Genomic DNA, 12,606 nt, shown 5'->3' with positions numbered 1-12,606 from the left:
AGTGACTCTTACAATACATCTTGTTTGTTTCTATACTCACTATTAATAAAATCCACTCAAGTTTCTTTTATTAAAGATTCCACTAGGTGGCGACAAATTATATTGTTGGATGAAACGTGCTTACGTATGATGACGTAAGCACGTTAGGGCGAGCCCTCCCGGAAGCCATAGAGAATGCATTGCAGCGCCCCCCGGTCGAAAAAAAACATCTTTGAATGTAAGTCTATGGGGCCACTCGGGGCGATTCTCAGCCAGAGTGAAATCGCCCAAAAAGAGGCGGTACTCCACAGAACGTGACATGACGCTGATTGGACTATATCCAGAGGCACAGTGACGGCTAGCATGACTCTGTGGTTGAATGACATTGGTGATGCCCTAATGAAGAAACCGCCCCTGCAAACGGCTACCCTTACCCGTACCCGGCCGGGTACGGGTACGGGTAAGGAATCAAAACCCGTTTGTGACCTCTGGGGGACAGGCACGAAGTTTTGGGGGGAAGGGCGCAAGGTCAGGGGTGCAAAGTTCAGGAGCAGGGGAGCGTGGTTATGGAAAAAGGTATGGAGATGTGGGGTGCTGTGTTGCTGTGTGTGTGGTGCAGTGTATGGGTGTGGCACATGGTGCAGTGTGCGGGTAAGAGCAGTGGAGTTTATCTGAGAGGGGGGGGGGGTGAGGCTGGGGTGGGTGTTCGTGGGGGTGGGCGTACAAATGGGGGTGTACATGTCTGTTTGTGTGCGTATGCAACAAGTTCAGAATGTGCGTGGGTCTGGTAACCCCTTCACGTGTAACACGAACTTTTACCAGTAACCACGATGAAAACACCTATTTCAGCTTGTGCTGGAGTCTCTGGGGAAGACAGAATGTTGAGGCTGCTGGCTCCCGATTCCTCTCCCCCTTCCTGCTCCTCTTCTTCTTCCATCGCTGCTGCTGTTTCCACCCTGCGAAACACAACTCCTGGCTGGCCCTGGGCCACCTCGGGTCATTCACACCCACTGTCTTCGTGCATTCCCTCAAACATTAGTAGGAGACTCCCTTGGCACACCACAGCCCTCACACGTATACGCACCGCCACTCAAACGCGACGTCTCCGCTCTCACAACCCCGCGCACCAATCACTCACGCTGAACGGGGGGGGGGGGGGGAGGGGGTCAGAGGTCGGAGGGCAGTGACGTCACGCGTACACGTACGGCCGCCGTGGGTGGATAATAGCGCTCGTTTAAAGGGCCGTGGGGGCGGGTGTTCGCGGTGAGTGTGAGCCCGCACACAGCATGGGTGTCCGCAGCCCCAGAACGAAGCATACACCCGTGGAGCACCGAACACACACGTTACGGCGATCGTACCCACACGCCACCAAGCATTTTCAACACTCCCCGTGGGTACACGCTAAACAACAGCCGTATGAATAATCCCACATGTACCCTTGCGAGTCTGCCGTTGCTCACCGTGGGCACATACTAAACAGTTAACGCAGCGTAAGCGTAATGATAACCGAATAGAGGGTAACGTCCACGCGTTAACCTATCGTTCACATCTATGCCCACACATGCAGCGCGGAGGTCAGGGGCCACAGGACGAGACGCGCCCTCGCGGAGCCCGGCGGGTGCAGCGTTTCTTCCACCGGGACGTTGTGCACCCAGCCACACGTTACAGTGAGCGCACACACACCACCATGCACTTCCCTCACACTCGTAGAAATCACACGAGGTTGTGATCAATTACTAACGATTTATTCTCAGCGTGTCTGCGAATCACTCTCGCCAAATCAGTCGGAATCAGCAGGGCAGGGCTAATCTATCTCCCGGCCGTCTAAACCCGATCTACCTCGCCTACCGGAAATTAACCTCCTTCCAATTTTACCCTAAATTCCAACTCTCCCTCACGTACTCACGGTTCAGCTCGGATGTATGGGAAGCCGTGGAGAGGCAAGGTTGCACGAAGTCCTCCTGGGGCCTGGCTGCGCTGAGACACGTCTCACGGACGTTCTAGTGGCCGGCTAGGTGACTACTCCAATCTCCACTCCAGCAGAAGAGAGCCTCTTGCCCTTTTCTATCATTCTTTTTTCGTTACCTACATCAAAGGGAGTGCGGAGCCCGATCCGCCGGCCAATCAGAGCGCTGGGTTTTCCGGCCAATTAGATCGCTCGCCTGTACCCCTGCTCCACTCGGACCATTGATTTCAGCGACGTCCGCATCTGAGTTTGCCGCTAAGCGCCCGACCAATCAGAGGGGCGGCCCTGTTTTCCCACCGTTTGTGGCTCCGCCCCCTACCTGCCTGCCGACCTGGGTGTGTTTTTATATCCGCGGTAGCTGCGTAGCCTCGTCGTGATCGTGCATTTCCATGTTAATTCACGGCGCCGCAGAGTAATTCAGCCTGAGGAAAGCCTCAGTCAATTCCCTGGCCTCAGGGAAAACCGTGGAGTGTGTTCTCCCTACAGGGGGGCTCCTGGGTGAAAACCTGTGGGCCAGGTGGCTTCCACGCGAGGCTCTATGTGGGGGTGAGTGTGTGTGTGTTTGTGCGGGGGGTTGGTGAGGGGGAAGCCACGTCAGCCCTGTCGCTTGGTGGTAGTGGGGTCGTAGGTGGGGCGCCCGCAGAGCGGCTTTGTGGCTGTGGCATTACAAGACGTCTATGACGATCCGAATGCTCACGACAGAGGAGAGGCTTCCATTCCTCTGTCGGGAGCTGGACCGGTACCGCTTCCAGATCCGGTGGTCTAGTCCTGACTCCAGTCACCATGAGCGGTAGACAGTTCTCCACTCAGCGTCGGAAACTGCCAGACAACAGGGAGTGGGACTTATTATTACACACTTTTATTTAACTCACTCTGTTGTTAACTACACTATGGGAACCTCTTTTGCCAGTAAAAAATATGATAATTGTTTTTTTACCCTTCTATCTGGCAACAAAACTGACACCTTTTTACAAGGAGTCATGTTTGCATAGACCGCAATACCTGCAGTGATAATACAAACAAAGGACATAACTCTGATAATGTGCACTGTCCTTGAAGTTGATTGGTCCACACCCGAGACAGCTTTCCTTAGAGCCTAGTCTCACATGGGTTGGACCAGATGACTGCAGGTATTGCGGTCTATGCAAACATGACTCCTTGTAAAAAGGTGTCAGTTTTGTTGCCAGATAGAAGGGTAAAAAAACAATTATCACTCTGTTGTTGTTGTCGTTGTTGTCGTTGTTGTATCCTCAAATCTTTTAACTCAATTATTACCCACTTCCCAATGTGGTATCGACTGCAAAATTGGTATACTTATGTCATACTGATGACAATACTATATTCTATCATAAAAAATTAAATAAAAACATATTTTAAAACATTATTTTTCATATGTTATTTTCGGCTTGGGTCTAATTGTCCACGGTCACCTGACGTTGGCTGTAATTCACCACGGTCCCTTACGTTATGACAAGCTTCGGGGCCACTTACTGGAGTCGTGGAGTTCTTCCATTACTAGTAAGGTACATTTCATTAAAGCGTGTTTTTAAAAACGTGTTTTTAAATATTACTTATTTTGAACAAAAGAATGAAGAGGTGTGGGAGCTTGGATGCGAGGTGTGGGAAGCTGTGAGCCCCAGGCTACTGTGGACTCGCCTCCCCATTAACGGGAGGAGAGGGATGGTGGTGGTGCCCTACTCTCCCTAGCAGATACATATCAGTGGAGATATGCAGACAAGGCTAAAAAGTCAGATGCCTTCTATGACCTCATGTCCCAGGTACTGGCTAAAGTGGCCCTTCAGGAATGATTCATCCTCTTGGGTGACTTTAAATTCCCGAGTGGGTCATGATGTCGAATGTGGGCACACATCCTGAACACCAGGACCTACCATGGAGTGGATCTTCCTATTGACCGTCGGCATGTCATCTGTAAGATGCGCCTACCATACTTTTATTCTGGTAGCAACCATGCATCACACAATGCCATCTACTGTAGCTGATGAAGGTTGCAAGCAGGAATTTCGACAATGCTAGCAACTGGGGCTGGCAACGTCCCACCCTCCTCTAGCCATATAATAATTACTATTTAGTTAAAACCTTTCACACGTTAAACGGGGAGATTTTTAGCAAAACCAAGTGTTCAAATGTTGTATTCGTGAGTGTTAAAGCATGCAGTGCAATAGTGAGCGTTGGCTGTCCTAAATATTTTATTTTCAAGGGAAACCTGGCTGTTGAGATAACATAGGAACAGGTATTATGTTCCTAATCTTTTGTTGCTGTTCAATTCAGTATTTCATTGGCACACAATTGACACATTCTAGAAACATTTAATCACAGGTAAAACTAAATATAATTTCCCGTTTGGTAATTATGTAATTCACTCCGGAAATTGTTGGGTGGTAAACAACAACAACAAAAGTAACACAAATAATAATAATCCGTCTTTATAATTTCCGACTGAAGTTTCTGCTTGGGTAAGAGGAATACAACTTCCACTGCAGCTCAACTGGCTCACAGCAGCATCAACAGCGAGCTGTCCACGCAGTCTGCAACTATAGCCACCTTCGGGGATTCTTGGCACAGCTGTGTGAGCGATCCAATTAAACAGAAGCAGTTGTAAATTAAAATAGGTATCTTAATATGGAACGGTTCATTAAAACAACATTTTACCCCTGGCAAGCCATTCGAGGAAGTGGCCACGTGATTCGCAGCGGCATATATATGTATTGTATATAAATATGCTGCCAATACACGCGGTGGACATTCCTGTGTGAGAAACCCAGCTCAGAGGTAAGACTCCCGGTTCGATGCACGTTGAACTTTTTTCGCACCGTCCATATTCTTAACACTACAGTTACAAGGCTTGATAATTATAAACCAAAATAATCATCAAGCGTCACTCCTGTCACGTGAATATAAACGGTATTCATACGCAATCGAATCGGCCACACATTTTTTGGGGGGGGAGTGCATCTTCAGAAGCATTTGTCTCACGTGAGTGAAACACCCTCGACAGGTTTCAACATCCGCTGACTCATCAGCAGTCAGACACACTCCGTGAAGGGACAATATATGAGGAAGGAAGGAAGGTGTTATTTTTTTCGAGCGGAGAGTTAGACAAGGCCAAATTGTGCTTGAGCGATGTCTTATTTTCAAACTTACATTAAAAGGATGTAGGCATGCCATTGGGCATGGTGGGAACATTGCTAACTTGTTTCCGATTACGACGTTTATTTCATGACATGGCAAAAACGTGTCGGTTACAAAGGAAAATATCCTCGCAGTTATAAACTACGAGAGTGAGAATTAAACTATTGAATGGAAAATTGTAGCAGTTGGTATCGACAAGACAACACACATCCAGCAAATGCTGCTTTTAATAAGCAGCTGTTGGAGCAGCGGGGATGCTCCGAATAATCGTCAACTGTTGTAGAGGCTTTATTACATTGTGTTTGAAGTGCACTGGTGATGAGAATCAATTATTCAAATGCAGTAATATAATTACGAAGTGTAATTGCGAGTGACTTGATTGTTACAATTTGGCAATCAAACTCAGTTCTATAGAGTGGCTACCGTAAAACTATCGATGATGCCGTGGTGAGCCAACGTGGCAGGTGAAACAATGTGGGCGCTATGGTGGCTAGGAGATGTTAACTACCTCGACTGGTATACAGGAGGTCGTGGCTTTCATCCCGACCCTGACGCCTGTATATTTGGAGTTCGCCTGTTTTCCCCGTGGTCGCCTGGATTATTCTCCAGCTTCTCCGGGTTTTTTCTCTCCACATTTAAAATCAACATGCGTTTAGGTATTTGGCTGCTATAAATTTCCACGTGACAACCCACTTCGTTGACCTATCATTTGTGACTAGGTCACTTCTGAAAACAATCTACATAGCTCAGTGGGCCTTACCTGATACATTTAAAACATAGTTTGGTTTGTGTTTAATGGAGCAAGTTTCTATGACCCCAGCACCTGTGTATCAATTGGTACTGCACGGGTTAGTTGGTCAGCAGGTCGCGATGGAGTGAAGTGTGGGTGATCCCCAACCTCTTCCAAGACATGTGGCCAGTGTGGAAGAGCAGGCCAAATACCCTGTGGAGGGGGCTCTCGACAGGTCCCTGTCAGTGGAGGCTCGAGCAAGACATTGCAGGGCTGCACATTTACCACCTTGATACGCAAAGTATCACGGCGTAAGCTATTTCTGACCACGTTACCGATAATGAGATGTGTAATTATAACTAATCGCCTGGGTATTGTGGGTTGCACAGCGGCCAGCCTGTTCGCTTGAGCTGGCTCTCACAAAGTCACCGAATTTCAGCAGCACTGTGATACTCGCTGCATTACCCGCAGTGCCATCTGGTGTACTGTTGATGCTGGGTGATCTGGGTGGTAAGAGCAACGCCAATGTGTGTGCAGGTATCATTTGAAAAACATAAAGGTCACTCGGTGGAATATTAAGTTCCCAGTAATGTCTCTATTACATTCTTGCACGTTTGATTGTTGTTTTCTTCTCTCTTTTACTTCAGGACTTTAAGAGAGTTAAACCATTCAATCTCAACATTCATTGCACCGTGCAGGGAAGAAGGAAACAAACTCGCACACAAATGGAAAACAGCAGCTCTTTTTTCTATCTTTCAACATTTGAAGCCTCCCATGAAGTGATTCTGCTCATATTCAGCATGTGCCTGCCCCTTTACCTCATCACAGTTCTCGTCAACCTGCTGGTACTCGTGGTGGTAGCGACTTGCGCGGAGCTGCACAAGCCCATGTACATCTTCCTGTGCAACCTCGCCATCGGCGACATCATCGGCAGCACGAGCGTCGTGCCCAAGCAGCTGCACATCTTCCTGACGCGCGACAAGCACATCTTGCGCGTCTTCTGTTTCGCGCAGATGTTCTGGGTCAATTGTTTCGTCTCCAATGAATTCTTCACGCTGGCCGCCATGTCCTTCGACCGCTACGTGGCCATCTGCTCCCCGCTGCACTACCACGCCATCGTCACAACGAAGAGGGCTCTGCTCGGCTCGCTGCTCATATGGATGGTCAGCGTCGCCATAGAAATTGTCATCAACGTTCTCCTGAAACGTCTGGAGTTCAGCGAGGCCGATGAGCACGTGCAGGGGATGTTCTGCGATCACGCGGGGATACTCCGACTGGCGACTTCAAACACTGGCGTGAACGAGGCGTACGGCACGTGGGTCATTGCTTCGACTGTCGCGCTCCCACTCTGCGCCATAGCCTGCAGCTACTACAAAATCATTCAGCAGTGCATCCGAATGAAGTCCAGTGATTTCAACAGGAAGACATTTTACACTTTGGTCACGCACTTCTCGGCTCTCGCCATCTGCTTCTCGGCTGTGTTCATATGCACGTTGGTGCCACGCATCGTGAAGGACTTCCAAAGCGACTTCGTGAGGAACCTGCGCTGCGCATTTCAGATTTCCATTTTTCTCGTGCCAATCGCAAATGTGCTGATTTACGTTTTCCGGACCAAGGAGTTGAGGAACGCAACAACCAGATACTTTCACAAATTTGTTCCCAACGTCAATGCGCGTTTCGGATCTCACAAGGTCTGGACCGATGGGGAGTTAAAAAAATCAACTGCTGTTGCCCTTCCCCGCACCTATTAGCACAGTTGGCTGCATACGGTACGAAAGAAGTTCAACGGTACATGTATACAACTGCAACTGACATCGACCAGAGGAGAGGTGCAGCCCTGCAATTGCTCGCTCACAGCACTGCTGGTGGAAGGCATCCTCTAGAGGTGCTCTACATATCCGCGTTGAGAGGGCATCATTGGCCTACTCTTCCACGCAGGTCAGATGTCTTGGAAGAAGGAGTACCCACACTTTGCCCCACCGCACGCTTGCTGCTGATTGACTGCTGTAACTGTGGTCTATTAATTTAGACTGTGGCCCATCTCTCTCCAGCACATAGGAACACTATCAAATTATGGAACGTGTGATTACTTTACTAAGTTACTTATACAACGTTGTTATTGCAAACACATGCTTAATAATCATACCATATGGCTGTTGTATATGTTGGTTATGAAAATTTGTTATGTTGTATGCGTGCGTGGGTGAATTATTATGTTGTATGTGTGGGTTATGAATATTCAGTGGAAATAATAATAATTAATGAAATTTGGCCAAATGTGTAATTATCCGGAAATATGTTAATTATGTAATTACGCACATTTTAATTATGCCAATTCGAGAGGTAATCGTATTAATTATGCGAGTGGGTGTAATTATGATAACGCAAGTCGTTATGATAACCAGACCCCGGTTCACCCCGTTATCGCTTTAACATTTACTGAGTATGTATTAGTGTGTTTATTAAGGTCACCAAGTTCAAATCTCAACGCAGAAGCAGATCTTATGCATAGATTTCAGGAAAGAATCACACAACCACTTCTGTATTGATCAATTTATTACTAATTCAACCTTAACTATGATATAGTATGCGAACTCTCAATCCGGGAACGTCAATACGGCATCAATACAGTATCATCAACGATTGTCTGATTTCACTTTGACAACTGCACATGGATCCCGCATAACGCGATGGTTGTTAGTGAGAGAGAGAGTCGTTAAAACATGCAAATACTATGCTAAGAAAACCTTAACGTTAATGAATGATTATACTCAATATTGTTCACGCAGTACCGCACTCCTTATTGATCATACGCAACCCTTATCACGTTGTTAACACCTTGGGTCACGGGACAGTTGAATATTCTGTAGAGGATGCGAGTACGTGCGGCGATTATGACTGAAGGATACTTGAAAGATTATACGGCGATAAAAAAAAAACACAATCAAAACAGTTACTATTCTTAAAGGCACCAATCTCAACAGATACATCGGCAGGTTATCTGACAGCAGAACGGCTCGGAGTAAGGGCCTGCGACGGTGCTCCTTTTCCGAAGATCGTTATCTTATACCAAGTTTACTAATTGGGGACCAGATCACCTGATAAGGATCCGGTGGCCACCACTCCCCACGTGAGCGTGGCTCGGCGGAAGGAGGTGCCAAGAATCAGTTCGTATTGATGGATCTGTTGGGAATTTATGCGATTAAGAGTACAGCCCACTAAATATTAAAGATAAAAATTAAGAATACTCTTATACGACGGATGGCCACCACTCGGTCTCGTTGTGATGCCTTCCCAGCCACGGATGACTTATGGGTTCGAGTGTGTTTGAGTGGTAAGAGTTGTCTTGAATAGTCAGTGTTCGGAGTCGATTCTTTATGTCAAACAGACGCCTGGTGGTCGTGTGGTGAGGGGGCGGTGCGCGTCATACGTATCAGGCGCTCTCCTGTCACCGTGGTGAATTGGCTCGGATGGCTGTTGATACGCTGTCGCAGTTCGGAACCCGGTCGGTAGGTGGCGCCCACAACTCGCTCGTAGCGTGCAGCGTTGGATCGTCGCCAAGTCGCGACGCTCACCACCGGCGGCAGCGGAGATCTCCGGCGGCAGCAGAGATTGACGAGCTGAAGATGAGTCGAGCCGACCCGCTGGTCGCAGCTCGCTCCTGAGTCGACCCTCCCGGTCGAGCTCGCTCCTGGGTCGACCCGCTGGTCGCCCTCGCTCCTGAGTCGACTCTCTGGTCGCACTCCTGAGTGGACCCGCTCTGGTCGCACTCGTTCCTGAGTCGACCCTCCCGGTCGAGCTTCTGAGTGGACCCTCCCGTCGCACTCCTCCTGAGTCGACCCTCCCGGTCGAGCTTCTGAGTGGACCCTCCCGTCGCACTCGTTCTGAGTCGACCCTCCCGGTCGAGCTTCTGAGTGGACCCTCCCGTCGCACTGGTTTCCAATGTTCAGGATCCGTTCCTTTATGCTGAAAAATCCCCCTGGATCCCGCCCACAAGGCGGGGCTTCCGATTTTTGCTGTGTCAGGATCTGTCCGTAGGCAGGTGTGTCCATGTGTGTGTCCGTATGTCCTTGTGTGCATCACTGACGGTATATTCCGTTGTCAACTCCCTCCATAAAACCCACGAGCAAACAACCAGATGTTACAAATTGTCTCGAAGTCGTCTCTCTGTCTGGGTGCAATTTATCTCTTGTCTGGCCTTCTTCATGAACCCAAAACACAGACGTTACAAATCGTCTCATAGGCGTCTTTGTTCGTGTTGCACAACCTGGGGGGAGGGGCAACACTCTCTCCGACCCGGCGCACAAAGAAATGGTTAAAAGTTTTAAGTTAACATTTGTCCCTTACTATTTCACAGTTATGATTCTGTATGTAACCTAAGGTCTGTCGTTTCCCATCGTGGTTCCCGACCCAAGTGTAGGTGTTTCCCCGAGCGTACACACACTCCTATCCCGCGCTGCGGGGATACAAAGACGGCCGGGATCTCCCTTTCTCTCCGACCCTGGGTTTAACATTGTTTTTTTTTATTATGTATTTATATTCGACCTGGTGGTGATTCATCCCGTTATCCTGGCTTTTCCATAAGTTTTACTTTTGTCTTTTCATGCATATACTTATTACTATTAATTTATTCCCGATATCTTAGGTTAAGGGGTAAGTTTCTTGATCCTAGGAATTCGTATTCCTTGGTGCCTGGATGGTTATATAAGCGGAATATAGTTTACGGTGAATAGCGTTAACATTGATGTTATGTGCGATATTATGTATTGTGATGTCTTTAACTTAACTTGTTTGTCAGGGCTTTACTGACACGAAGTTGCATTCCATAGCCCGCAGTCTTTGCCCCACCCTATCTCTGCTCGCCGTTGTTGTTGCAGTCCAGCTGCCGTTAATTCAAGGCCTCATTAATTTCCGTCCCTCCTGAGTAGGTGAGGGCGGTTGAACCTTGGAGTCAGTTCTGGTTTTTGTCTGCCTGCTTCTTCTTGTGTCCCCTGACCCCGGGAGTTATTATTCTACTTTATGGCCTGTCGAAGCCCCACTCGCTGTTGCTGGGCTGGTGTTGTTCCCGGCTTTTTGCTTACGTTTGCAGTTCGCCGTGCTCTTGATTTCCTTCCCTCTTCAACCTTATATTGACTATTCGCTCCTGTCTGGGTGCGATTCAATTTTGACTTAGGAAGGTTCTGATTGTCATATGCTTCGGGTCGAATTGTATAGAAAGTATTGAAGTATGGAAATAACATTTCATATTGACTTAATAATGGTGATGGTTCAGTAGGCGTAACTTGTGGCCTGGTTTAATTGGAGTGGGTGTGAATATCGATAACTTTAGCCTACCCTGTTGTTAAATTCCGACTTTAACGTTACTTTAATAGCAATACAGAATAATTGAGCTTTTTGTCTTAACTAGGCGAATGCGAACTTCTGGTGACCCCGCAGCCTTGTTGTTCAGCTGGGTCTGCCTCCTTGAGAGATATACACCACTCTTATTCTCGTCTCACTGTGGTCATCCAACCTTCTGCTCTGGGAGTGTTATTCTTACTTTCAGGTCAAAGGCCCCCTCACATCCAGACGCGCAGGGTTGTTTACATCAGCTCCCCCCCTGTGCACGTGTTCTAACTAGCTCGGAATTCCTGAACACACAATCAGTGATGATTCCTGGCTTTCTGTGGTTGTGATTTAGACAAAGGCGCCTCTGTTTTCTTCCATTGCCTTTGAGTCGACACTGCCCTATTATTTGCCCATGTGCTGAGGTCATAGAATTCGTTTTGACTTCAGTAATATTAACATTCAGTATTGGATTAGCAAATGGGCAATGGTTCATTGATGTAGCTCGCAGCCTGGTCTCCAGTTTGAGCGAGCGCGAGGATCGATAATTTAGCCTACTCTGTTGTTGAATTTCGAATTTTGACGTTACTTTAAAACCATGCAGGATGATTGGGCTTTTGCCTTAACTATGTCTGGCTGACACTCCCACTGTCTCTGCCGCCTGCACGGGTGACATGTGCCCGTTCATCAGGCCTTATCTTCCCTTGAAGCAACGTTGTAAATTCTGCCATCCTAGCCCTCCTCCGGTTCATTACTTAACAACACCTGGTGTTTTGCAGTTTGCTGCGCTTGGTGTGTTTCACTCATTAAAAAAACAAGTAAAAAGATAATATATAAAAATCATCAAATATTATTAATCTCAATTATGGAAGAAGGGTTAGTATACAACATTCCGCCCTTTTAAAAATGACCAGTGGTCAAATGGCCACGGGTTATTTTTAAAAAAATGTATACCCTTCTTCCATCATGAACCATCGATTGTCCTCAAGTTTTGCTGCTATTCCTTACAACGCGCGCGTACGTGTCACAACTTAACATGGTTATTTTGAATTGAGCAAAGAAAATTAAACAAGCGTTAAACATCGATATTGCGTTACATCGGTTCTGATACATCATGACTCCGACGAATATTCATTTTTGTTTTTGTTAAATCCTGGGAAACGCTAGGTAGCGGTTTCGAACGCATTTATGCGTTACTTTCCTCATGTTGCCTCGTTCACCACTTATCACTTCGATAATTCGATCACGGTTTTCGGGGTTCGTTTTTGTAGTTTCTTCTCTCACTCTCTGTGTCGTGGGAGTGTGTGGTGAAAAATTGTGCTGCACATAACCAGAATTCGCGCACCCGACCCACTTTGACCCTTGGTTCGAGGCATTCGCTCTCTCTGCGATTACATGCACATTTGCCGAGTCCGTGTGTCGATTTAATTCTGTCCCTCGTAATGTTGCCCTCTTT

At 47.5% G+C, this 12,606-nt stretch overlaps 1 protein-coding gene across 1 annotated transcript; it reads left to right on the top strand.

Annotated features, from left to right (window-relative positions):
- The first annotated feature begins 6,325 nt into the window (after positions 1–6,325).
- LOC133357434 (putative gustatory receptor clone PTE01) lies at positions 6,326–7,973 on the top strand. The gene has a single exon (XM_061575384.1). The coding sequence runs from the start codon at positions 6,551–6,553 to the stop codon at positions 7,574–7,576; it is 1,026 nt and encodes a 341-aa protein (XP_061431368.1). The 5' UTR covers positions 6,326–6,550; the 3' UTR covers positions 7,577–7,973.
- Positions 7,974–12,606: the final 4,633 nt, after the last annotated feature.

This window comes from Lethenteron reissneri, chromosome 58 (genome assembly GCF_015708825.2).
Source record: "Lethenteron reissneri isolate LAM-NWPU_2019-01 chromosome 58, ASM1570882v1, whole genome shotgun sequence".
In the NCBI taxonomy this organism is placed as follows: domain Eukaryota; kingdom Metazoa; phylum Chordata; class Hyperoartia; order Petromyzontiformes; family Petromyzontidae; genus Lethenteron; species Lethenteron reissneri.
The sequence above is the reverse complement of the archived record's forward strand: the minus strand, read 5'-3'. Positions and strand labels throughout refer to the sequence as shown.